The sequence below is a fragment of the Rhododendron vialii genome, chromosome 12a (genome assembly GCF_030253575.1).
Source record: "Rhododendron vialii isolate Sample 1 chromosome 12a, ASM3025357v1".
Taxonomy (NCBI): domain Eukaryota; kingdom Viridiplantae; phylum Streptophyta; class Magnoliopsida; order Ericales; family Ericaceae; genus Rhododendron; species Rhododendron vialii.
This window is the reverse complement of record NC_080568.1, coordinates 18,605,259-18,632,890: the sequence shown is the minus strand read 5'-3', so window position 1 is coordinate 18,632,890 and position 27,632 is coordinate 18,605,259. Positions and strand designations below refer to the sequence as shown.

At 43.3% G+C, this 27,632-nt stretch overlaps 3 protein-coding genes and 1 pseudogene across 3 annotated transcripts in view; 1 reads left to right on the top strand and 3 right to left on the bottom strand.

Moving 5' to 3' along the window:
- LOC131310062 (sulfite oxidase-like) overlaps positions 1–27,632 on the bottom strand; it is an 87,033-nt gene that overhangs the window by 30,055 nt on the left and 29,346 nt on the right. The window lies entirely within an intron of this gene.
- LOC131310061 (small ribosomal subunit biogenesis GTPase RsgA 1, mitochondrial) lies at positions 608–5,915 on the top strand. Its single transcript, XM_058336858.1, has 5 exons — positions 608–1,358; positions 3,535–3,756; positions 3,856–4,050; positions 4,170–4,363; positions 5,236–5,915. The coding sequence occupies exons 1-5, from the start codon at positions 690–692 to the stop codon at positions 5,414–5,416; spliced, it is 1,461 nt and encodes a 486-aa protein (XP_058192841.1). The 5' UTR covers positions 608–689; the 3' UTR covers positions 5,417–5,915.
- Positions 10,319–10,459, bottom strand: LOC131312214 (U4 spliceosomal RNA; annotated as a pseudogene).
- LOC131309522 (uncharacterized) lies at positions 18,707–23,832 on the bottom strand. Its single transcript, XM_058336140.1, has 3 exons — positions 23,749–23,832; positions 21,529–21,931; positions 18,707–21,183 (listed from the first exon to the last, which is right to left on the bottom strand). Exons 1-3 carry the CDS (start codon positions 23,830–23,832, stop codon positions 18,707–18,709), a joined length of 2,964 nt encoding a protein of 987 aa, XP_058192123.1.

Below are 27,632 nucleotides of genomic sequence, written 5' to 3'. Positions count from 1 at the left end.
CCTCCGTCTCAATTCTTTAGTTTTTTTGGAGTCTGTGCCACTTTTTAATTGATTATATCTTACAATCTACTACGTAATCTTTTAGGTGGTTAACATTGTTTAAAAGAGCTCATTAAGATCTATCAAACAAGATCCATATTGCATATAAAAGGTATTACCAATTAAACGTTAGATTTTTTATCCAATTAAAATAGGACGAAGGACAAATATAAAATGTATTACCAATTAAACGTTAGGCTTTTTATCAAATTGAGATAGGACGATGGACAAAAGAATGGAGGCGGAGAGAGTACATTTTAACACTCTAGTTAGAACATAACAAAAATTAGTTGGAGAAAAGGTTGTGGGTTTTCACCATATATTGCTAAAATAGTACTTAATGAAAATGGATGATATTTGGTGAAAATATTGAACGAGTAAAATTCAATATTTTCCTTAAATTGTCGTTATTTCTCATCTTATGCTCAATTTCGCTAAAAAAAATAAATATTTATATATTTATTTAAAAATATGCAAGATTGATCTTTTTTGTAAAATGATAAATAAATACTTAAAAAATAAAAAAATTTCCGGTAATTTTCTGTGTCCACTCCATGCGAGTTGAGCTACAAGAGAGTGGAGAAGAAACAAATGGAATCTGCTCTATAAATTCCCAACGCTACTCTCTCTCTCTCTCTCTTAAGCCCTAAATGCCGTTCCCCTCCATTTCCATCCTCCGCCACCTCCCTCAGCCGTGCCTCACTCCACGCAACATCTCCCTCCGCCTCCTCTCCCTCGCCGTCACCGCCAGACGACAAAACCCTAGCAACAACCCATCCAGAAAGTTCCAACAGTCGAGCAAAAACCTCCTCAAGGCCCGCCAGAACACCGCCAAGCACTACTCCAACCTCGCCCCCATCCTCTCCCCCGACGACCGCCCCCACCTCTCCCCCAGCCAAGCCCTCGGACTGGTTGCCGCTGCGCAGGCCAATTTCATGCGCGTCATCGTCCAGTCCGAGGGCTCGCAAGACCACAACAATAACAATGATAATACTAGTCATAACAGAGTGGGGGTTGAGCTGTTGTGCGTGGTGAGGGCGCTGTTGAAGAAGATAAAGAGGAGAGTTCTGGTAGGTGACAAGGTGCTGGTGGGGTCCATTGATTGGGTGGACAAGAGGGGCATGATTGAGAATGTGTATGAAAGGAGGTCTGAGATCCTGGATCCTCCCGTGGCGAATGTGGACCACTTGGTGGTTCTGTTCTCGATGGATCAGCCGAAAATTGACCTGTTCGCGCTCACTAGGTTTTTGGTGGAAGCTGAGTCGACTGGGATTCCACTCACCTTGGCTCTCAATAAGTCGGAGCTTGTTGATCAAGAGGTTTGGTTGTTTCAAAAATACGTTTTGAGTTAATGATGTTTAATTCTGTGTTTGCATCAGTTTAGGGTTCATTGATACGGTAGTATTAGGCTATTAGGAATTCAATTTTATGTTGCGCCTGAAGTTGGATTTTAAGCACACTGACTGCAAATGCTTGACTTGTGCTTTTTTTGAGCTTTAATTGCCTTTATGTATGAATTTGGGGTGTATGTGGGATTCAACATTCTCAAATTGTTCCTCTTTTAGGCTTATTAAAAATTTAATTCTATGAGTTGCGTAAGTCATATGAAGTTTGTCAGACCGTTTTTCCACCATTTCTCTTAAAACCAAAGTGTTAGGGAAAGCTTCAATTAAGTCTTTTACGACATTTGATATAGCAACCGCAAGTTTGTTTTTAGAGTTGTTGCAGAGAGTGACATTGTATAACCAAATCTATAGAGACACTCCGGGCCCAACAAAGTTGAAGTTGAGGCTGTATTTGGATTGATCAAGGATTTGGGTAACAAATAGGAAAAAGTAATGGAAAAGTTCAAGGATTTGTTTGAACACGAAAAGGAAATGTATCGGTTTCTTGTTTTGTCTACTTATGTTTGGGTGGGTACGATAGAATTCTTTTGTGATTTTGATTTGCATTGCAAATTGATTATTTGCAACATAAGTTTAATGGTCTAGAGATCTGACAGCACGCACATCAGAGCAGCCAAAAATGTTTACTCAAGTGTGTTGTTTACCCAAAAAATAGGTAAAATCAGTGTTCTAAATGGCGGCCGCCTAGGCACTTGGAGGTACCCTGCCGCCACGCCAATACCCCTTGGCGTTTGATTTGGCGCCCAGGGAGGTTTGGCGGTGTTTGGCAGCCGCCTAGGCGGCTTTGGCGGTCTTGGCGGCCACCTAGGCGGCCTTGGCGGCCATGGCGGTCTCGGCGATTTGGTGCCCAGGGAGGTTTGGCAGTGTTTGGCGGCCGCCTAGGCGGCCTTGGCTGTCTTGGCGGCGGTCTTGGCGGCATCATCGACGTCTTTGGAGGCCTTTGGCGCCCTAAAATGTATAGTATTAAACTAATGTAGATCGAGTTTTGGAAGGGTATGGAGGAGAAGAGTTAAAGAAAGGAGATGAACTTTTAACTTGGCATTAGGGATCTCCGATCTCGTTTATTTCTACTTATTGTCTTATTCAACTTATTTGCTAGTTGTTACTACTTAATTTCATTTGGGTTTGTACATTAAACTTTGCATTATGGTTATGTAGAACTTTGAACTTGTATTATGGATTCATAGAATATAGTTTGATTGGATAATGGTTGGTTAAAATAAAAAAAAAACGCCGAATTGCTTGGCGGCGCGGCGCTTGGAGGTGGGTCTCCGCCCTACTAGGGCCAAGCGCCATTTAGAACATTGGGTAAAATAAAAAGGGGATCCAAATTTGATTGTAAGGAATAAGGATTAGTTGGTGTTAGGTTTAGTTTAGAGACCAAATGGGTGCTCCATTTGATGTGGTAATTGTTTGTTAAAGTATGCCTTGAAGTGTGAAAAAATGCAAAAAGTACGCATGGAGTGTACATAAAAAACTACCCAACCCAACCCAACACCCTTTTCCCTTTGCATCCCTCCCCCCCTGCTAAACCCAGCACCAACTGTGGCGAGGGTGTAACCATATGACCAAACATGTTAGCTGGGGTTGCTTTATTTGATCAATTGGCCAGCTAAAATGACTCATGTCAGTTAACATCTAGCAAAATAATCTCATTAAATTGTTAAATGCACATGCTTTGAGGCCATGTTTGACTAGCTGTACTAATGGTGAAGGGATATATAGTCAATTAGTTGAGGATTTGTATATCTGATGTTTTTTTTTCTCTCGCATGGAGGGAGAAGATGGGGGGTGGGGGATTTGTGCATTACATATGTTGGAGCATTTGAATGCTGAAAATGACCTCTCGCAGGATTCGTAACAATTCTGGATCTAACCCAGCCAATCAACAAGTACATGAGATGATACCTTAATCCCTTGCAAGCATGATTTTGCTTGGTAAAGGTTTGTTATGAAATTGCTTGTTGGAAATGATGCATTGACATTTACCCCTGCTTTCATAGGATTTGTTGTATGTGTTTGTGTTACTCTAATTGTTATTTTTTCTGTTGGTTGTTGAATCTTGTAAAAACCTTGATGGATTTTGCAGTCACTAGAGGCATGGAAAACTAGGCTTCGCAAGTGGGGCTATGAACCAATTTTTTGCAGTGTTGAATCAAAACATGAACTCGATACTCTTCAGTTCACTTTGAGAGAACAGACCTCTGTAATCGTGGGTCCAAGCGGTGTAGGAAAGTCTAGTCTGATCAATGCTTTGAGAAGCCATAAGCCAGTTCTTGGTGCCACTGAAGTGGATAACTGGTTTGATTCTGTAGGTTTGCTGTCTTTGGTCTTATGATATTCTGTTGTCTTGTCTACATTGTGTGTTCCCAGTCAGTCATTTGTTCCCCTTATCTGCAACCTGCTTCAGATGTTAGACAGCAAATGGTTTGAAGATCAGCGTGTTGGAGAAGTGTCAACAAAAAGTGGCAAGGGGAAGCATACTACTCGCAATGTCTCTCTACTTCCGCTATCTGGAGGCGGGTATCTTGCTGATACTCCTGGGTTTAGCCAACCTAGTTTAATGAAAGTAACAGAGCAATCACTTGCCCAATATTTCCCAGAGGTTCTTAGTTTCAACTTTGTGCATTTGCCTTTTCGTTTGTTTACGTTGGTCTGCCAGTCTCTGGCATCACGTCGTTTGTTTGTCTTCATCTGCTGCCATTACTTTCCTTCACTCTTCAGATCCGGAGAATGCTAGAGGATAGTGAACCCACAAAATGCTCGTTTAACGATTGCTTGCATGTTGGTGAACCGGGTTGCGTTGTAAATGTTGATTGGGAAAGATATCCATACTATTTCCAGCTGCTTGATGAGATAAGAATCAGAGAGGAATTTCAGTTGAGAACAATTGGAACCAAAAGAGAGGGAGACGTAAGGTATGATCCGTAGCTGAAACTTTATGTGTCATGCTTGTCCGTTTGGTTGTGGTGTACAAACTCAAGTTGACCACATGATTCTTATAGTAGCCATGTATTCATGTAGTACCTCGCAATCACTAGTGATTTATAAATTAAATTTCCGTGGAAAAGTTGGAAATGCTATCCTCCTTTGCTGTCCTCTAATGTAATGACGCTGCCAAGAAGTTCATTTCCTTCAATGTACCATGTCACATTTTTTGACTATTTGTCAAAGCTGCAGAACTGGTTATTTCGTACTAGTCACTGTTACCATTTGTCCTTCATTGTGACACCCACAACATAGTAAATAAGGGAATTCCTTTTTGTTTATGGGTCTCACGTTGCTTTATATTTTGTGGCATTTACTAACTCTTGCCATGGTGCCATTCTGATCACTTCGAAGGAATAGGCTGGAACTACTGGCTTCATTGAGGTTGTTCCTTTATCTGTTAGTCTCCATGTGGTCTCTTTTTTTGGTTGGTAGTCTCCATGTAGTTGTTCAGGATATAAACTTCCAATCCCTGAGAAAATGTTCCTACCTCATCGTTCATGTTGGAGTTTGCAGGTATCTGAAATACTTTTGGAATTGTTAGAAAACCCAGGCATACTCATTTTTTATTGTCTGAAGAAGTACATTAGCCACCTATTTGTGGATATTTTCATTATGTTCATAAAAAAAAAAAATTGCAATGATTTTGGATCATTGTGATTAAACTGTGCTGCTGTGCTTGAGAAGTTCTGATTTTCGATGTAATTTGTTTAGCTTTTGTGATTAACTTAGTCTATTGCCTTGGATGTGTGTTATTACATGATTCTTGTGCTGATTAACCTCTGTATTTTAATGCCTGCAGATACAAAGTGGGAGATATGGGTGTCAAGCAAGCTGAACCAAGGTTGGAGCGTAAGAAGCACCGGAGACAATCTCGCAAGACGGTCAACCAGTCAATAATAGAGGAGCTGGACGAACTTGATGACGATGACAACTTGCTAGATGATTCCATACTAAGAGCCTTGAGGCATGAAAGCCAGTAGGAAACATGTCTCATTCTATAAGCCATGCATAGTTTCTTTACCTGTAGATCAAACAAAATAATAGGAAGAACACATTGCTCTACCCCGGTTTACCATGGAGGTTGAGTGGTTCACAAAGTGCTATGGGAAGAGATGAGGATTTGCCTTTAGAAATGGAGCAAAGCACTTGCTCGATGAAAGCTAAAATTGAAAGAAGGTTGGATACAGAGAATCAATCTGCATACGACGGTTTTACGCACTCATGCTCCACTCATATGGCAGAGGTGCGATTGTCAACACTTGCAATCTATAACGAATGCCTTAGAGCCTACAGTTTTCTTTTACACTACACTTGTATTGATTTGAAATCGTAACATTTTAGTTTCTGTAGTGCCTTGGTCCTTGGAGAATTGAATCCTGTGTACATACCTAAACCTCCTACTTAGTAGGCTTCAATGGCAATTTTGTGCATCCTCACTTTGCTTTAATGGAATAGAACCGCATGCCTTTTTATGGCTTACTACTTGTTTGGACAAAATTTTAAGCACACAAATACTATTAGAAACGAGAAAGCAGCTTCGTATGAGCTCTGGCCTCTTCTCTGTAGGTACTGCTTTCAGTGGATGGACATTTGTTTTCTTAGTCCCTTCAGATAAACTGCTACACAAAAATTAGGCGGATGACCCTACCATTTTCTACATCTCTTGAGTTCGATTGCGGTAGTTCTCATAGCGATTGTTTGAGGTTCAAGAACTCCAGGTTCATCTGCTGCAGGCCAAGTGGCTTGGGTTGTATCTCATATACTGGAACAACCATTTTCTTTAGCTTATGCTACGGTTATAATGTACATGTCATCGTCTAATGTGGCACTATGCATCTCGCTGTAAAACCAATTACATGTGATGTGTGAGCTGTGTGATGTGGTCACTGTCATATAAAATACCACATGAGATTTTCGAAGTCCTAAAAAAATACCTTCGAAATTACGATTTCGAAAAGAAAGAATTTAGCACATCCTATTCCTACAGTAAGGGTTGGAATTTGTATTGAAATGCTGGCAGGTATATGGTGAATCTTTAGCGTCCTGACATGTCTCAAGGAAAAATCTCATAAAAATGTACATTTATGCTAACTTCATCTAAGAAAAAATTTCACCAATCCTGAAATATAAATTTCTCTCACAGCAATAAAATCAGAACTATGTGGGCATATGAAGAAAAAATGCCGCCTTCGTGAGACCATATCTCCATTTGTTTTACTGACAAATTCAACTAATTCATATGTGCACGGCTTAACGCCTCATGTTAATCAAAGCACAATACATATATGCATACACACATAAATACAGTCTATTTCAAATGAGGACTCCCTCATATTAGTTAAAATGCCGACCTCTTCATTTCTAGATCAAAATTTATCCGAACTGTTCAATGTGCTTAAAACATGATTTTAAGGGTACCCACGAGAAATCAATAAAAAAAATGAGTAATTTTTATCATATTAAATAGTTCGGATCATCAAAAGTTGATCAAAAAATGGGAGGTCCGGTCAGCATGTTCCACTTTTAAGAAAAAGTACTTTTTGAAAAAAGAAGGTAATTTCAAGCTTAAAAATCATGTGTTTACGCAAATAATTTTTCTATCAATATGGATCTTGTTTGATAGATCTCATTAAGATCTTTTAAACGGTGCAAAAAAAATTAAAAAAATATTTTTCATTTTCATTATATTTGAGTTTGAAATTACATTCTTTTTTCAAAAAGTATTTTTTTACAAAAACCGGAACACCCAAATCCTGTACAAGGGACAACAACAAAGCCGCCAATGCATCATGCATGTGAAAGAATAAGAACTGCTGAACCATCGACAATTCTGAGATCCGTACCACATTGAGATGACTTTCCCCATGCATGGAGGACCGCAGTCCAATAATCAGCGAAAAGAACTAAACGACAGATATAATCGAGACCCAAGCAAATTAAGGCCAAGATGGAGAACAGTGCTATACGCACAGATTTTCTCAAACAGACAGCGCATACAGATGAATTTTGGATCCATTTTGAGTTTCACAAAGATGATCGGAGTCGCTTATTTTGTTCAAAACATCTTGTTTAAGGTCACCACAAAAAATCAGCTCATTTGAATATCGGTAAAGAGGTTTACAAAACACCAAACTTTGCTTCAGAAAATAGCCTGTTTTTTGAAGCAAAGTTGGGTGTTATGTAAACTCCCTTACCTATATCCAAATGAGCTGATTTTTTATGAGGACCTTAAACAATATGTTTTGAACAAAATGAGCGGCTCCGATCATTTTTACGGGATCCAAAACGGGTACAAAGCCTATCTGTAAGCGCTGTCTATTTTAAAAAATCTGTGTCAAGCACACGTCAACCCTCGTATCAATACCCTTAACCATGACTTATTTCATTTTATGCAGTATAAGCATAAGCTGTGTAATCTATCAGTAACAGACCAAACAAATAGAGCAATCATTGCTATGCATCCAAATTATCCATTTTATCAATCTGTAACCATGCATGAGATAACACTATGAAAGAAACAAAACAAATCCATCCACCACAAATACACTCCCACAGAGAGGGAGAAAGTCTCGACAAAGGGAGGGGCAGCCAAACCCTTGATTAGGAGGTGCAAGGATTCTAGCCAACTAGCCTAACCTTGTTGATTCATCAAAATCATTTAATTACACAGACAAATACCCCTGCTCACCCATTGTCAGACAAAATTGTGGACCTTATATGAATTCTGGAATCCCACACTGGGAGGGAGAACAGTTTGATACAATGGTGATGCCAAAAGGAAGTTTACGTCCAGTTGAGTTCACTTTGTCACAGTTTATGAAGCACATACATGGACGGGTATGGGATACAGATACGGCAATACCTAAAAAAATAGGATATGGATACGTTGAGGATACGGTTGTGAAAATCATAGGTTTTTATTATTATTAGTCTCCTACTAGGGATAAAAATGAAGTGCAAAGAAATAAAAAGAGTAGTTGAATTGCCAATATTAAGCATTAAGCACATGTCCATGTCAAAAGTCATTCCAAAGAATGAGAACGCTAACAAAAGTAATACAAAGCATCCAACATTCAATACATGTGCCAAAAGTCCAAAACAAGAAATGAAAATTCCTATTAATATCCACTCATCAACGTTCACCTTCCATTGTCAACTTCAATTGCATCCCCTTCACCTTCATCGGTAAATATTACGGCTTCTAATACTATATATATCTATCTTCCACTTACGAATACTGTGCACATATATAACATATATCCATGTATGTCATAATAAAGTAAAGAAATAGAGAGAGAGAAACAGGGAGAGACCAATCGAGAGAGAGGGAAGGGAGATAATTTGATTATTATTATTATTATTTTTTTTTTTTGAGAGAATCTGGAATCGCGATCTAGGGTTTGTAAGAATCGACTTGTTCATGTAGAAACTTTATGTCCATCTCAAAACTAATTGGCAATGAGTGGAGAGGTCCCAGATGTTATTAAGTGATCACTCATTCCACTCCACATTTGAGGTTTGTCACGTGTGGCCACTTTTGGGTCCTATCATCGTGTAGCTTTTTAGCTGGTCTGTCATCGTGTGGTGTGGATTGTTAATTTTTAAAATGTGGGGTGAAACGGGCCCCGCTCTGATACCATGTAGAAACTTTATATCCATTTCAAAGTCAATTGGCAATGAGTGGAGAGGTCCCAGATGTTATTAAGTGATCACTCATTCCACTCCCAAGTAATGTGGAATTCTATTTCCTTAACATCCCCCTCACGTGCAGCCGCATTTGAAGTTTGTCAGTTCAAGCCTCATGTTATCGATTCCAACAATCCCAATCATGGGTTTATATTTTGTATTTGTATTTTTTTATAGGATCAGTATTATTACAGCTTCCCACTTATAGTTTCTACTTAATTCTTAAAAAAAAAAAAATTCATTTAAGACACCGCGGTATCCCAAAACGTGTCCGGACGTATTCCGTGCGTATCTCTCGTGTATCCAAAATGTAGCCAAAATTTAAAACATTTAATTTAAATACAGGATACTTATTTACCGTATCCGATATTTATCGGACACATATCGGTATTCGACAAGTATCCAATACCCATAGGCGACTAATTTCGAAGTATCCGCACTTCATAGCCGCAAATTCGATAGATAACCGTTACAACCAAACAACACAAATATCACAGTTACACAGTTTTAGAGGTTTTATGGACAAAATCACAAAAAGGCATTTGCACTTACACTGCTTGAAGACTAGATAGTGGTTTCAAACTTTCAGAACAATCAAACGGTCAAACCCATCAACATAGAAACCATGAAGAGTATCAACTCTATACCAACAAAATCAGGCCCTTAAAAATTGTGGGGTGAACGTCTCTTTCAATGTGATTAAAATTCATTGTTCTTTTTTAAAAATAAAAAAAAAACCATATACGAGGACTAAATCTCTCAATTTAGAGGGCTTAGGTCCCGTTTTAGAAATTTTCTTAAAAAATAAACAGTTTTTTTCACATTTTCAAATTCAAAAATAATGTAAATGAAAAATAATTTTTCAATTTTTTTTGCATCGTATAAAAGATCTCAATGAGATCTTTCAAACAAGATCCATAGTGCATATTTTTATATTTCAATAAGTCTTTCATTTTTTAACTTGAAATTGTCTTCTTAAAAAATAAAGGCTCTTTTTGAGTTCTGAAACGGGACTTAAGACCCTTTGCCCCAATAATATATCCACATTCTCTCTCATTTTCATGATGTCACAATTATGATGGGAATGCAGATAGCGTACATACCAATATGTTGACTTGTACTGCAGCAATCTTGTCACCGAAAGGTCTACGCTCAACACAGAGTTAATAATCTCAGCTAACGAACCACTAGTAAACAATATTTGAACTGAATCACATGTCTTTAACCCAAAAGGGTGCCTTTATAGAAAGGGGGATTTGGGTGTAGTTCCCAAATAGCAATAGAAGAGCCTCGGTTAAAACCTCAGTGCCTGCATCATTGCCTCCGAGCACAAAGATGGGGAACTAGTCATCCCAACAGTAATGCTACCCATACAGATTTTGTGCACAGATTTTTTGTGGGGCCTATTACGGGTCCCACACAAATAATCCGAGCCGTTCATTAAATGTAAAACATTTTTTCAAGGGCCCCCGCAAAAAATCAGCTCAATCCGATACTCATAGATGCTTGATTCATCATTTAACTTTTCATTCGAATCTCAGGATAATGAAAAGTTAAATGATTGAATTAAAGACTTATAGATATCGGATTGAGCTGATTTTTTGAGGGGGCCCTTGAAAAAACGTTTTATATTTAATGAACAGCTCGGATTATTTGTGTGGGACCCGTAGTGGGCCCCACAAAAAATCTGTGCACAAAATCTGTGTGGGTAGCATTACTGTCATCCCAAAGCCTCTTCTCATAGACCCTTTGGCCGCCCATAGACAATTCTAAACAAAATCTGATACGAATTTTTTCAAAAAACCTAGAGGATTCCAAAATTGAACAGATTCAACCCATAAAACATATCATAAAGATATACAGGGGACCAATCCCAGCGTCTACTGGTGGGGGCTAATTAAATACGGAACAACAGACCAGACCCAAAAGAGTTGATAGCACTTGAGAATTAAACACACACATACATATACAAATACATACACACATGCAAGGGACGCGTTGCACATTGTGGGGGCGTGATTTCTTCATGCTCCTTCTGGTGTGGCCGCCTCCGAATGTGGGACCGTGAATGCTAACGCCAGTTTTGATGTACCTACAGAACCGGAGGGGGCTGTTCCTCCGGGAAGAAGCTCCGATGAATAAGTCAGTAGGTGGAAAGAGGGAGAAGTTTAGTAAGAACAATATGTTGAAAGAGAGAAGTGCTGTTTAAGCCCAGATTAGGGATCCCCCTCTCTCAGTGGTAATGCTTCTCTATTTATAGGCAAAAGGGTAATGTGCTGAGCAAGTTGGCTCTACTTTCCACGTGTCGCATTCTGCTCGGATGGCGCCTTCTAGCCGGGCCATTTAATGAACACCCTTTCCCAAGTCTTACAGAACCACATGGGCCGATGTCAGAAAGGTCACATCGTTCAGAGCCGTCACTTCGAATATCAGATACGACAGCTCACATATCGCAAGATATTTCTGGAAAGTTCCATAATCATCTGTACTCGGTGAACCCTCATCTGACGCATAATAAATTCCCGAGCTTCGGAGATAGTTTCCGAAGAACAACGTATCCGAACAAGAGGAAATCCCGAGCGTCGGGAAAGCGCAAGGTGAACTTGAATGCATCCTGGTTCGGCGGAGGCACGCGACGCTCGGTGAGACGTTAATCTATCCTTCGGATATTTCGGCCCCCCACAATAGCCCCTCAACTCTTGCTTTTCTTGCTCGGATGAAAAGGAGGAGTTGAACAGAAGTTGGCCGAACAAAAATGTAGCTCCGAAGAGCGAACGACTAGACGAACCGTCAAAGTTGAACGGACAGAAATTATTTGAAACGCCTTGAGATGTGCGCGCAGCCTTTCATTAAATGCTTCTGTAACCGTCGATTTGAAATGATGCCAGGTGTCGCGATTTCACTGGGTAGTGATACGACACGCTTCAGACCCGCCACGTGTCATTCATCGAGCGGGACATCAGTCTCCCGCCCAAATCCAACGGTCAGGGTGAGAAACCGCTTCGAATCCTGCACTCAGTATAAAAGGGGCAAGGGGAGGAGAGAGAAAATCACTTTCTCTCTCATTCTCGATCGTGTCTCTGTTCAAGCACCGTCTTAGACCAAAGATCGCCAGAAATCTGCAGATTTGAAGGTTTTGATCACAGATTTCTCTTGATTTCTCAGGTATTTCTCGAGTTCTTTCATCCGTTGATATGATTTGTGTGTTTTTTGAGTACTTTTGCCCCTTTTGTTGGCTTTTTCTTTTTCGTTTGGAATGAAACGACCGCCTGATAACCCAGGTGTTCGTGTGTTCTTCCGAACATGTGAACACCTTCAAATCGTGTTCTTCCGAACACGCGAACACCTTCGGATGTGAGGTTTTTCCAAAGGGGCAGTCTTTAAGAAGCTTTACAAGCCCTGTTAAGCTTCTCAATCTCTGTTTCCCCATTGGAAACGCGTAGGGTTCCCCATCGTTTCCCTGAGCGGTATAAGCCCTTCCTTCGGAATTTCTTCCGAAGGGATATCGCTTGGGAAATAACCGAGCAGAATTGGGATCTCCCCTAACAACACAGAACACCGAACGTAGGCACTTAGATTCCTGGTCATGCAAATCGCTAACGGTCTTATCCCATGCACTTATTTGTTTCTAGGTATGGAGTCTGCAAAGTCAACTACTTCGGGCGAATCTTATCGGTCGGTGGATTCCGAAGATTCGGAGTTTGGTAGATCCGAACCAGGGTTAGCCGAAGCTATAAGAGATTTCGCCCGGAACTACCGAATGGGGTCAAGTGGAAGGATCCCCGAAGGCGTAGAAGGAATCGACTACCCTGCCATTGTGGCTCCTCTCCGAACAGTGGGGCCGGACCCCGAAATTATAGATATAGGCGAGTCGTCATCCGAAAGTCCTCATGACGAAGCAGAAGAAGAAGAAGAAGAGGCCGAAAGAGCTGACGAAGCCGAGTCGAGACCAGGGACTCCACTCATTTCGTCAAGCCGAGCGAATGAAGGAGCCGGATTTGTTGGGGAATCCTCGTCGCATCCGCCGAAGGCGAAGAGGAAGATCGTCCCAATGGATCCCGATGTGATTCTTGACCGAACGGGGAAGGACCCCTGCCCTTACTTGGAATGCTTCCAAGATAAGAAGAGCCTGGACACCTTCCGAGCTGTTTACGACATCCCCAACGACGTTATTATTACACCCGTCCGAGGGAACCGAATAAGATACAGTGACGAACACGTCACCGTCCCCTTGATGGCAATCACAGAAGGGGGCCTTCGGTTCCCGATGCACAGAGTTTTGAGAGAGATACTTCATCGCTTCAATCTCACTCCGTGCCAACTGAGCGTCAATTCCTACCGCATCATTCACTCGGTAATCGCCCTTACTGAGGTGAAGATGTTCCGACTAGAAGCCTTTCACTTTTTTGAGAATTATATGGTGTCGAGAAACGTTCGGTACTCTCGATATTACCTCTGCTCCCGAAGGAAGATGCAAAAGATCATTTCCGAGGGCATGTACGACTCGGAGAAGTGGGCGTCCGACTACGTCGAGGTTCGGGGAAATTTTCAGTTCCCCGAACACGAATACGGCCAATTTGAAATAGCCACACGAAGGGGAACGCCGAGTAAGAACACTTTGTCCATTATTTCAAATGTTTATTCCTTCTGTTGCTCTGTTTTTACTTGTCGAAAATTTAACTAATCGATTTCACGATTTTCTTCGGCAGATACCACCAAGCTTAACAAGGTACTGTTAAGGGCGGCCAAAGGTTGCGGTCTCGCCGACTCCTTGCTCACTATCCCAGCAGAGGAGAGAGACGCCCCAACCATCCTCAAATATAAGCCTACCTACGGCGGTTGGATCCGAAGGAAGGTGACCGAAGATCCTGAGCAATTTGAGGAAATCCCAGAAGAGCTACAACCAAGCATCGACAAACCTCTTCGAGGGACAATCCGACTGCCAACCGAAGAAGAACCTTTTCCTGAAAGAGAAGAGATGCCTCCAAGGAATATCAAGGATGTTCTCCAGAAGAGACTGGAGGAAAAAGAGAGAGAGAAGGCCCAGCTTCGAAAGGCCGGAGCTTCGGGTGCTTCGGGCTCGGCCACAAGCAAGAAAACCCCACCTCCCCCCCCTTCCAAAAAACGACCGCTGAGCGCCCCTCCTTCCCCGAAGGAACCACCCGCGAGCAAGAAGTCAAGGGCGGCCCCGAAGGGAAAGGGCCAAGAAGGGGAGTTGCCGAAGGAAGGTGCGGTAGAGGGGGAAGGGAAAGCGCCTTCCTCTGACCTTGACATCCCATGGATGCCGAGCTTCATTACTTCAAGCAAGAAACAGGTTCTTAAATCTGACAGCCTGAGGGAGGACCCCTCCTTAGCTTACGCTCTTCACTCGGGGCTAGCTTTGCCGAGGGATGTGCAGAGTCCCCCCAATCTGAAAGCAGCCCTGAGTGAATATTACTATCATGTCGGAAGGGTAAGCAAAAATTTTTATTTTTAGTTGCAATGATTTTTCTGTACATTTGCTCTATTTCGTCGGAGTAACCTTCACTTTATTTTGCTTACAGGCCACCCAGTCCATAATGAGTACCCAACTTCACCTCACCGAGCATGACAAGAAGGCGAGACTGATGAAACAGTCGGTGGAGTACAACAAGGGCCTGGCCGAGGATTACAAGAAGGGCCTGGAGCAATCCGAGCTTGTGAGGCAAAGCCTCGAGGTCCAGATTGCCAACTAGAACGACCTTATCAAGGGGCTGCAAGAGTCGGCCGAGCAAACCAGAGCCGAGGGCAAAGATGAGGGGCTGGCTGAGGGGAGGGCCTTGGGGAGAGAAGAGATGAAGAAGGAAATGGAGAAAGAGATGCTGGGGCAATACGAGAAAGGATATGCCCAGGCCGAAGAAGATGTGGCCGATCAAATCCTTGAAGTGCGGGATGAGATCAAGGAGGGCCAGCACAAAGAGAGTTTCATGCTCGGCTATAATAGGGGTCTTGACGACGCAGGCGTTGAGCCTGACGACGAGAGGAGGAGTCTAGTGGAAGTACCACCCTTCGCCCTTGCCGAAGTTGCAGTAGAGGAGACAACAGCTGACGCTGCCGACTCGACCACCCTACCTGCCCCTGCCGACGCTCCAACCCTACCAGCCCCTGCCGAATCTGCAGCAGATTAAATTTGTTCTCGTTTAGTTTTTGTTTTTGAATATTTTTGAATATGGTTGGCTCCGAACAATGGAAACCCTGCCAACCATTGGATGTAACTAAAACATGTTGGAGAATTTCTTTTTGAATGACAATCGTCTATTCGTTCGGTATGGATGTTGTTTCCAAGTATATAAATATTTGCCAAGTCTTTTTATTCGGTATATACATCATAACTCAGAAATTTTCGAAGTCTTTTCATTCGGAAGGACTGTTTATGTGATTTTGAAGTCACTAAGAGATGAACTCAGGTTTACCCATATAGTAGCCCCCTGCCCTATTGTATTACTGGAGGAATAGAATAAGGCAGTAGGATGGGAAAACTGAACCGAAAAAGTGATCATGGGTTTCGAGAGTTTCACCCGAACAAACAAATGGCTTCGAGAATTTCATCCGAACAAACAAATTATCATGGGCTTCGAGAGTTTCACCCGAACAAACAAATGGCTTCGAGAATTTCACCCGAACAAACAAATTATCATGGGCTACGAGAATTTCACCCGAACAAAAGATGTTACCGGGGCTAGATGAAATACCCCATGTACAAGAATAAAAATAAAGTAGAAGAGGTCAAATGGGGAATGCCAGCACTAGCCATGGAATTTTCTTAGTTTTTGAGCATTCCATGGATTGGCGATTGGCGTTCCATCCATCTCAGCAAGCTTATAGACGCCGTGCCCGATCTTCTCCACTACTCGGTAAGGGCCTTCATAGGGATCCTTCAGCTTGGTCAACTTTGTCGCTTCGGTAACCATCCGAAGGACTAAGTCCCCGACGTTGAATGGTCGAGCACGAACATTGCGGTTGTAGCCCCTTGCAACTTCTTGCTGGTACGCGGCGTGCCGAAGGTTAGCATTGTCACGTAGTTCTTCGGCTAAATCTAACTCGGCACCCACAAGAGCATTGTTGTCTACAGGGTTAAAATTCTCCGTCCAGGCTGTAGGGATCATAGTAGATAAAGAGAGGACAGCCTCCATACCGTAGGCCATAGCAAACGGAGTACGGTCGGTGGACCGCCGAGGTGTTGTTCGATAGGCCCACAAGACGTGTGGAAGCTCTTCCACCCACTTACCGAGCTTCCGATCCAGACGGCGCTTCAGCCCCCGAGTGATTGTCTTGTTCGATGCTTCGGCTTGTCCATTACCTTGAGGATATGCCATCGAGGAATTTTGGATGGTGATGTGGCGCTTCGCATAAAAAGCTTTGAGAGCGGAGGCAACAAATTGGGAGCCATTATCAGAAAGGATGGCGTACGGCACGCCGAACCTGGAGATGATGTGCTTCCAAATAAAGTGTTCCACGTCCCCGGTGGTGGTCTTGATCATGGGGGAAGCTTCTACCCACTTGGTGAACAAATCTGTGGCAGTGAGCATGTACTCAAATCCTCCAGGCGCCTTCGGCATCTTGCCAACTATGTCAAAAGCCCAAACCGCGAACGGCCACAGACTGGTGATCATTTTAAGGGGGAACGCAGGCTGGTGGATGAGAGATGCTTGCTTTTGACACCGAACACAGAGCTTCACGTATTCTTCGGATTGTTTGACCATCTTCGGCCACCAATAGCCTTGTGTCAGGGCACACTGTGCAAGGGACCGTCCTCCTGAGTGAGCCCCACAGCTACCCGAATGAAGTTCCTCCAGAACGGCTGGCACAAGGTCGTCGTGGACGACACGCAGATCGGGGCCAGTGAAAGTTCGCCGGTAGAGATTTTTGTTCGGTCCCAGGAAAAAATTGGCAGCTCGGCAACGGATTTTGTACGCTTCGCGCTTGTTCGTCGGTAGCACTTGGTTCTTCAGGTAAGCAACCACAGAATCCAGCTGGCTTGGGCCGAGGGTGATGGCCATAACCTGTTCACACGGCTTTTCGAAGCTCGGTTTGGGGACCTCGTCAAAGGTGATGGTGCGACTGCCCGAGGTCTTGTAGACTGAAGCAAGACCTACAAGGGCGTCAGCATGGGCGTTATGCTCCCGAGCGATCCACTCCACTTCTACGCGTCCAAATCTTCCGAACAAAGCTAAGACGTGGCTCACGTAAGCATTCATACGTTGATCTTTGGCTTGATAATCATCGTTTAAATGCCCCACAATGAGCTGAGAGTCACAAAAGACATGAACCGAATCTGCATCCAGCCGAAGAGCAAGTTGGAGGCCTGCAATTAGAGCTTCATATTCTGCCTCGTTGTTCGTTGCCGTGTACCCAATCGAAACCATGCTTTCATGAACAGTCCCGCCGGGTGACACAAGGACGATGCCTGCACCAGCTCCATGAACATTAGAAGCTCCATCGGCGGTCAGTCGCCAAGCGTCGCCGGAGAAGAGCTTCCATTGTCGTTTGGGTTTCTTGCGTCCGAGGGAATACCGAGCACAGAGTGGTTCGGCATGACAGCTGGACGGCCCTTCCAAAACCTCTTCTTCTTGAATCCGAGCCTCTTCAGCGGCAGTTGCCAGGGCATTGGCCTCGTCTTGTAAGCCGGGGGTGAGTTCGGCAAAGAAGTCGGCCAAGACCTGCCCTTTGATAGCTGTCCGAGGCTCGAATTGGATGTCGAAGTTGGCCAAATCTTGAGAGAACTTCAGGATCCGGCTCGACGTGTCCGTTTTTCGAAGAACAGCTTTGAGAGGAAACTCAATGAGGACCACAATCCTATGGGATTGAAAGTAGGGCAAGAGGCTCGTTTTAGCAGAAACGAGAGCCAATGCTAACTTTTCCATAGGCAGATACCTCGTCTGAGAATCCGTCATCGTTTTACTGGAATAGAAGATCGGTTGATGGTCCGTCCCCTCTCTCCGAACAAGGACCGCGCTCGTTGCATGGTCGGAAACAGCAAGGTAAAGATATAGATCTTCATCGGGTAGGGGCTTGACGAGCAAAGGAGCGTGAGATAGGTATTGCTTTAAAGATTGCAGAGCCTGCTCGCACTCCTCTGTCCATACAAATCTGCATCGGCTTGTTGTGATTGCTCGAAAGAACGGGCGGCAGAGATCGCTCGAACGTCGAATAAAACGATTCAAGGCAGCAACCATCCCCGTGAGCCGCTGTACCTCTTTAATTGTCGTCGGAGCTCGGAGCCTCTGCACAGCCAAAATTTGGGTAGGGTCAGCTTCGATTCCTCGGCGACTCACCATGTACCCTAGGAATTTCCCCGAGCTAACGCCGAACGCACACTTCTCGGCATTGAGACGTAGCTTCCTATGTTTTAGAACAGCAAAGACCTCTCCCAAATCTCGAAGGTGATCCCGAGCGAATATGCTTCTGCAAACCAAATCGTCAATATAAGCTTCTACTTTTACGCCGAGCATGCCAGGAAACATCTTCGTGATGGCGCGTTGGAAGGTGGCGCCTGCATTCTTTAGGCCGAACGGGACAACCTTGTACGAGAAAGTTCCCCGAGGCGAGATGAAGGCCGTTTTTTCCTAATCTTCCGGATCCAAAGCTATTTGATGGTAGCCCCGATACGCGTCCATGAAGCTCAAGCGCTCACATCCTGCCGTTGCATCTACCATCTGCTCAATCCGAGGAAGTGGAAATCGATCCATAGGGCAGGCATCATTGAGGTTCGTGTAATCGACACAAATCCTTAGTTTCCCATTTTTCTTCGGGACAACCACTGGGTTGGCAAGCCAGGTGGGGTATAGCACTTCCCGAATGACGCCAGCTTCCAACAGTTGATTCACCTCTGCTATCACAGCTTCGGTATGTGCGGCCAACGAGCGTCGGACTTTTTGCACAACCGGTCGCCTATTTGGATCTACATTCAATGAGTGCATGGCGAACGAAGGGTCCACGCCCGGCATGTCTTGTGGAGTCCAAGCAAAGACCTCTATGTTTCTCATCAAGAATTGATACATCTCCTCACATTCGTCCATGCTTAATGAACTCCCGATCAAAAAATATCTTCCTTCTTCCCCAGGAATGGAAAAACGTATTAGCTCATCGGTTGACCGTTGTTCGGCAGGTACACCAACATCCTCAATCACTGGGGTAGGAGCGGCAGCCACGCATTGTACCTCCATGCAGCTCTGTTTGTTCGTTACAGTGCTAATGTAGCATTTCTTGGATTGGATTTGATCGCCTCGGAGGCTTTCCTGTCGTCCGTTCCATCCGACGAATTTTACCACCTGGTGATAGGTTGAAGCAACCGCTTGCATTTCGTGTAGCCAGGTTCGGCCAAGAATGACGTTGTACGGACTTGGCGAAGCGACCACCACAAATTTGATCTCCAGGACGCGTGATCCAGCTCGCACAGGGAGGGTAATCAGGCCGAGTGGCCACACCGGGGCTCCCGTAAAACTGACAAGGGGAGTTGACGCCGTCCGAAGTTGAGCGGGAGATAGTCCGAGGCTCTGATAAGTGGAGAAAAACATGACATCGGCCGAGCTTTCCTGATCTATCAATACCCGTTGTACGGTTGATTTTTCAATAGCAACAGTGACAACGAGGGCATCTGCATGTGGAAGTTGCACTCCTTTTAAGTCGTTGGAAGAAAAAGTTATGGTGCCGCCGAAGCTCGGATCTTCCCACTTTCGCTTTCCCGAAGCGCCCACGTTGCAGACTGATAGAGAGGTGATAGCCTTGTCAATTTCTGAACGAAGCTCGGCCGCCCTTCCTTCGGAAACTAGCCCTTGTATTACGCTTACGAGATTGCCAACAAGAGGGGGAGGTGGAGGAAGTGGATTTTGCCGAACGTCAATCCACTGATTGAGGTGACCGGCAGCTGCTAGCTCTTCTAGATACCTTTTGAAAGGTGGGCATTGTGTGGTGTAGTGGCCACGTTCCTTATGATACGTGCACATCCCTGGTCCGCTTCCGACGGTGCCTAAGAGTACCGTTGGCCAAACAAAGAACGGCAATTTGCCAATGATGTTAAGAAGTTTATAGATAGGTTCAGTGAATACCGTACGCTCGGCGACATACTCGTCTGGTCGGGGTTCTCTTTTCGTTTGTGTCCAGGATTGTGGCTGAGGGTGCTGTGGGGGTCGGCCCTTGTTGTTCGACTTATTCGATGCCTGGCCCGAGCTACCCTGGCTTCCTTGCCCTTGGCGAACGTTCGATACCTGCTTCTTTGGCCCAATCGTCTTGGCAGGTTCAGCCTTTGACGTGTGTCGCTCGGCCATTGCTTCTTCGTGAACGCAATCCTTCTCGATTATTGTCATGAGCTCTCCCATCGTCTTAGGTGGATTTCGTGAGAGGTCATGAAACATTGCCGAGGTTGGATCCAACCCATTCATGAAAGACTCGGCTACTACTCCTTGATTACAGTCAGGAATAAGGTTATAGACTTCCCAGTAACGCTCGGTATAAAGTCGCAGTGTTTCTCCCGTCGCTCTTCGCATGTTCACCAGCATCGATAATGTCTTCGGTTGAATGTTGCTGGTAACGAAGCGTTTGCTAAACTCCAATTCTAGCTCGTTGAAGCAAGAAATGGATTTGGGCTTCAACTGATTGTACCATAACATGATCGGTTCACTGAGAGTGAGCGGGAAGATTTTACACATAAGGGCGTCAGAAAAGTTATGGAGGCTCATGGTTTGCCTGAAACGACAAACGAATGCGACTGCGTCTTCTTTTGCCTCATAACGCTTCAGCTTCGGCATGACGAATCTGTCTGGCGGCCGCTCTTGTTGAATAGCATCCACGAAGGGGGAAGCCTTTGCCTTCCCGAGCTTCGAATTGTCTTCGGCTGCGACCTGCGGGACAACAGGGGGAGGAACATCAGTATGCCGCTCCGGAGTCTTTCTTTTTTCCCGCCGATGGTGCTTACGGTGCTCCTCTTTTTCCCTTGGTGGTCGAGCAGCTAACATTAAGGGCGCATATGCCTCCCCCAAGCTCGTCAATGGAGCGTTCCGAGGCTGAAGAGCCGGGTCGATGGGTTGATACACGGTTGGCAGGCCTGTGAATTGATCGTACAGGATAATCGTATTATCGTGCTCCGAACGGTTTCCTCGGCTTTCGGATCGGTGGCGACTGCCAGAGTTTGCCGAATGCCTTCCGTCGTGTCGTTCGGAATTGTGTCTCAATCGAACCGAATATTCCCGGTTGCTGCTGCTGCGTACGTGCCGAGGTGGATTGTTTAAATCCACGGGCCTCTTCCCACTTCTTGGACTCAATTGTCGTTCGGAATGATGTTGCGTTCGGACGGACGCACCTCTTCCGTTAGTTCCAGCTGTTGAGCCCGTGGCCGAGGATCGAGTACTTTCGGCACGAATAATGCTCGTCAACCGAGGTTATGGAGCGCCTTGCTCAAGACGCTCAAAGACAGTCCGTCGCTCGGGAACGGCGATTTCGGCTGTTTGATCTGGGCGAGACGGTCTGCCCCGTTTGCGGTTTTTCTTCGGTCGACTGGGCTCGGCTGGATGTTCGTTTGTAGGGGTTACAGTCAACCCTCCGTCTCGCTCCTCTAGCCGTTGTTGCAGCATGGTAATAACCGCTGCCTGACGTTTTTGTTCGGCCAAGGCGATATCCAACTCGATCGGTGGAAAAGAAAGTTGGCGGGCTACGTGTGGAACCGCCCTAGCCGTTTGACGGGGCTCAAGGTTGATAGATCCGTAGCCCTCCAACCCAAGGGTAAAGTTCTCTGGGCCCGGAGGGGAGAGATGTTGAGCCATTTGTTCCGTGTAAATACGAAGAACAAACAGGATCTGAGATGAACACAGGCCCTCAACTGATTATGAACGCGAAGAACACAAAGAACACCCCGAAAGTTGTTTTCTCCTCCCCAGCAGAGTCACCAATTGTGGGGGCGTGATTTCTTCGTGCTCTTTCTGGTGTGGCCGCCTCCGAATGTGGGACCGTGAATGCTAACGCCAGTCTTGATGTACCTGCAGAACCGGAGGGGGCTGTTCCTCCGGGAAGAAGCTCCGATGAATAAGTCAGTAGGTGGAAAGAGGGAGAAGTTTAGTAAGAACAATATGTTGAAAGAGAGAAGTGCTGTTCAAGCCCAGATTAGGGATCCCCCTCTCTCAGTGGTAATGCTTCTCTATTTATAGGCAAAAGGGTAATGTGCTGAGCAAGTTGGCTCTACTTTCCACGTGTCGCATTCTGCTCGGATGGCGCCTTCCAGCCGGGCCATTTAATGAACACCCTTTCCCAAGTCTTACAGAGCCACATGGGCCGATGTCAGAAAGGTCACATCGTTCAGAGCCGTCACTTCGAATATCAGATACGACAGCTCACATATCGCAAGATATTTCTGGAAAGTTCCATAATCATCTGTACTCGGTGAACCCTCATCTGACGCATAATAAATTCCCGTGCTTCGGAGATAGTTTCCGAAGAACAACGTATCCGAACAAGAGGAAATCCCGAGCGTCGGGAAAGCGCAAGGTGAACTTGAATGCATCCTCGTTCGGCGGAGGCACGCGACGCTCGGTGAGACGTTAATCTATCCTTCGGATATTTCGCCCCCCACACACATCCTTTCTGAAAAACTCTGTGAAACCAAATTCGATAGAAGATGCAATGCTTACATATATAAGGGCTCGTTTGGATGCGAGATTAGGTTTTGAGGTATTATGTAAGAAGGGGGATTAAATAGTAAGGGATATTGGTTAATATGGGATGGTCCACATTGATGTGATGTTTATGAAGGGGTATTAAATAGTACTTGGTTTGGATGAGGTATTAGAAAGGGGGATAAAATAGTCCTTGGTTTGGATGGAGGATTAATTTGAGGTATAAGGAAGAGGGATTGATGTAAAAAGCTGTTAAATAACTTTTTTGCTCTTATGCAGTGTTTTATGACAAAATTTGTTAGTTTCATTATAATTAGAATAAATACGTGCTTTTTTGAGCAGTAAGGGACAAAAAAAAGAAAAAAGTGCAAGGCTTGATTTGGGGAAAGTTTAGAAAAAAAATTAAGTGTTCCGAATTTCAATCCGTTTGAATGGGTGGAAAGATTTTATTTTTCTGATCATTTAATTCTAAAGGGTCATAATTACATTTTGACTCTAGAACTCTCGTTGGTTAGTCCTAAGATATTTATGGTTGTACGACTTTCTCAGGGCTAATCAACGAGAGTCCTAGAGTCAAAATTTAACTATGACCCTTTAGAATTAACTGATTAGAAATATAAAATCTTCCCACCCATTCAAACGGATTGAAATTTGGAGTACTTAATTTTTTAACCATATTTTTTAATACGTATATAACCTGCAAGTAGAAAAATTAAGTGTTCCAAATTTCAATCCGTTTGAACTGATAGAAAGATTTTAGTTTTCTGATCATTTTATCCCAAATGGTCATAATTAAATTTTGACTCTAGGGCTCTCGTTGGTTAGCCCTAAGAGATATTTGGTTCTACGATTTTCCTAGGGCTAATCAACGAGAGCCCTATAGTCAAAATCTAATTATGACCCTTTAGAATTAAATGATCAGAAAAATAAAATATTTTTACTCATTCAAACGAATTGAAATTTGGAACACTTAATTTTTTTGCTTTTGCTCAAGAAATGGGTACCTGGGGTTGGGAAGGGGGATTACGAGGGGTACAATCGTCTGAAATGGAGGGGGATTCCATAATAACAGGTTGAACCCTGCCCATGGCTAACACCCCCTCAGGGGGTATTAGGGGGTGTTGTGGAAGCCGGGCTAAAGAGAATAGGCCCTCTATTTTTGACTGCCAAACGGGGTATTGGGCTGGGCCCCAGGTGTTAAAAGGGGGAGAACACAACACCCCTTTACAATACCCCATCTAAACAGGCCATAAAAGCTAAAAAACAAATGGATCAAGATAGAAATGGATGGCACAAGAACTCTAAAACTGAACCGCAATCTACGGATCGTTGAAATCATCGAGCATATATGTATATTGATGGAAAGCCTAAACACGCTTAAAAGTTTATGAAAAATGAAGAGCATGATTTGCGAGAGGAGACTGACCTTGAGTCCACCGAAGAAGAAGAGAAGACAACGATGTCTGAAAACCAAGTGAAAGTTTATGAAAAGTGAAGAGCATGATTTGCTAGAGGAGCCTGACCTTGAGTCCACCGAAGAAGAAGAGAAGACAACGATGTCTGAAAACCAAGTGAAAATGAACGATCGTTACAATTTTATCGGATGTCCCATAAGGCAGAAACCAAGAGAAAATGAACAATCAAGTCGAAGAAAGTTCAACCTTTTTCAGTTAATGGATCATATAAGTTTCAGTGGGCGACCCAACTAAACTTTGGGCCTTTAAGCCTACACAAATTAAGAGAATAGTTCAGTCTGGGGTAACGCTAATGGGAGCAGCTCCTCTCAAGAGTCAAGACTACATCCCCACCTTAACCATCAAAACCCCATTTTGTGGGTTCCACAAGGTCAATGACAATAATTCGAACCATTCCTATTGTAAATCTTATCGAAACGAAATAATATGCAAAAAATTAATTTGATTGGCTAAAATCCCATTTGTGGGCTCCATAAGACCAATGACAATAATCCGAACCGTTCTCATTGTAAATCTTGTCAAGACGAAATAGTATGCAAAAATTAATTTGATTGAATATAGATAAATTCTAGGATCTTATCCACTGGTCTTTGGAAGAAGCCGGTGTTTAGAGTGTGGATTAGGATTTGGGGCATTTTGTTTTGTTTATTTATTTTTGTATTCTACTTTTTAAAACTGTTATTTGTATTCTACTTGATCCTAGAAAGACTACATTTCATTGTAGAGTACATTAAATTATGGTGGTTCTTTTTGTCGTGTTTTTGTGTGTGTGTGGCATATATCCTTATATCTATCACTTGATTTTAATGTTCTGTTTTGCTCAGGTGAAACTCCCATTTCTCCATATCTTTTGGGGTAGTTGGATCAAAGCACGGTGAGTTAAAATTTGTGTTCAAAGGAGACCAGATAAAAATATATTTTTCAAGAACATATGAGAGATTGTTAATATCACGCGGTCAATAATTTTGTTATATCACCCTTACAATGAGTTTTTACCTTATTTTGTAGCCATGAACATAGTTTTTTTTTTGTAAGTATTGCACAATTTTTTCCTATTTTCTACAAGTGTGCAATGAGAATTGAGGAGAAGGAAAGTACTTCATAGTCATTAACTTCAGTTCTTTTAAGTTGATTGTGCCTTGTGTGTTGGTGGATCACTAAGTAATGAATAATAATGCATTATAATGGGTGGAAATTGTTTAGATATATATATATATATATATATATAATTAGTGGTAAAAATTGGTCGGTAATTTCCAATTTTGAGTTTTAGGCTGTTTCGGAACAAGCAGAAGGTTAGGAAGGTAAAAGCTCAAGTCTCTTCTAACGGAAGTTAGCAAACAATACCGACAAGGGTGGTCAATGTCATTTTAGAAACCTAATGGGAAGTCTTTGTTATTGTCAGAAACCTCAGGTGAGGTCAGTGTAATTTAGCTCATAAAAATGATATACAAGGCAATTCAAGAGATAATGCTGACAATTGTACTCATCTCCAACTGCTTTTGACGAGCTTCGTATTCTTTGTCGTTCATCTTGTATGATGAGACCTTGTTCAGGTTTTTCTAGGTGAGAGCATAGGCAACCTTGAGGCGGCTAAGGTAGAAAATGACTTTACCTTTTCGCCTCTCTTGCAATGGGCTCCTTGAACTTGAAGGGTATGTTGAGAGCGCTAATGCTGTCATTGTTCTTTTCGTGCTTGCTCCAAGCAGTATATCTTCTTAAAATTTCTGGTGCAATGTACCAAAAAAGATTGTTTAAAGAAGAGGAATTGGATTGATGAATCTAATGTACTACTATCTTTCTTTGAAGATTAATCTAATATAGACTATACAAAAACATCCTTAAATTTCTATAAACATGGAAGAATGCCTCTAAATTGTCAAAACTAGAAATTCCTTTAGGCTCCGTTTGAATAGAATGAAAGTGATAGAAAATGCAAGAAAAATGAAATAATTACACTTTTATCGTGTTTGATTAGCATGAAAATATAGGAAAGTGTCAGAAAGTAAATTTTTTTGCACAACTCATTAAAGCATAAGTACAAAACTTCAATTTTCTTGCTAAAACAAAAGAAAATTTTCTTTTCTTTTTCAATTGTCACATCTTATGATACTTCTCATTATGTTCATAACTTCTCATTATCTACCATGATCCATGATGTATGATAAGGGTATGTTAGTAAATATTTGTTTTTCCCTCATCATAATTCTCACCTTAGCATTCGCAATCGAAAACATAGAGTTCGGCAGAACATATTGTCTAAAAACCTTGCCACAGGCTTCGGAGAATGAGAATGACCTTTTTTTGGGGGTTGTGACAGTTCCTCCCATCGAGCTGCTCATAAGCCAATCCAAGAACACAATAATGAAATTACAAATGAAACTATAGATTCCTTTCATCAAATAAAATCATTGCATACAAAAGGCATATCCTTAGTGTGCCTAGCATTGGAAGAAGTGTAGAGTTGGTCTTGGACGTGAACCAAGAACCAAGTTGGATGGATCCAATTGTAGAGTTCCTACGAGACGGGACACTCCCCTCTGATAAAAAAGAAGCTCATAAGATAAAGACAAAATCCGCACGATTTTGGCTATCCCCAGAAGGAAAGTTGTATAGGAAGTCCTTTACTGGACCTTATTTACTCTGTGTGCACCTTGAAATGGTGCAAAAGTTTCTCCATGAGATCTACAAAGGGATGTGTGGAAGTCATGCTGGGGGCGGGCAGATCAATTGCCCACCGAGCAATAACCCAAGGGTATTGGTGGCAGCACATGCAAGAGGATGCAAAGGTGTATGTGAAGATTTGCGAGAAGTGTTAGAAATTCTCACCAATGATCCGAACTCCAGCCGAGGATCTGGTACCATTAACAATTCATTGGCTATTCGCACAGTGGGGACTGGACATCGTGGGTCCACTCCACAAGGCAATTAGGAGCAGAAAATTCCTTTTAGTTGTGACAAACTATTTCACAAAGTGGATTGAGGCGGAGCCATTGGCCAAGATCACAGAACCAATGGTGGAAAGGTTTGTCTGGAAAGCATTATTTCAAGGTTTGGGATTCCCTACTCGTTAATTTCTGATAATGGGGCGCAATTCCAGAAAAAATTCAAGGCTTCCTGTTCTCAGTACGGGATAAGAAACTATTACTCTACCCCAGCATATCCTCAAAGCAATGGGCAGACAGAGACATTGAACAACACCATTTTTGATGAGATCAAGAAGAGGTTGGATAAGAAGAAGGGCAAGTGGCCCGACGAGTTACCACTGGTCCTATGGGCGCACCGAACAACGTCAAGAAGGTCTACGGGAGAGACCCCCTATTCATTGGCGTATGGGACAGAGGTTGTTATACCACTCGAGGTTGGTTTGCTGACCAATAAGACCGCTTTGGTTGAAAGTGAGGGCAATGACA

Coding starts and splice junctions, on each gene's coding strand:
- LOC131310061 (XM_058336858.1), top strand. CDS start 690: ATGCCGTTCCCCTCCATTTCCATCCTCCGCCACCTCCCTCAGCCGTGC. Junction 1,359..3,534: donor CGGAGCTTGTTGATCAAGAG/GTTTGGTTGTTT, acceptor TGGATTTTGCAG/TCACTAGAGGCATGGAAAAC. Junction 4,051..4,169: donor TTGCCCAATATTTCCCAGAG/GTTCTTAGTTTC, acceptor TTCACTCTTCAG/ATCCGGAGAATGCTAGAGGA.
- LOC131309522 (XM_058336140.1), bottom strand. CDS start 23,832: ATGGGCAGGGTTCAACCTGTTATTATGGAATCCCCCTCCATTTCAGAC. Junction 21,932..23,748: donor ATCCCCCTTCCCAACCCCAG/GTACCCATTTCT, acceptor TGTTCATCTCAG/ATCCTGTTTGTTCTTCGTAT. Junction 21,184..21,528: donor CTTTGAGCGTCTTGAGCAAG/GCGCTCCATAAC, acceptor ATCAATTCACAG/GCCTGCCAACCGTGTATCAA.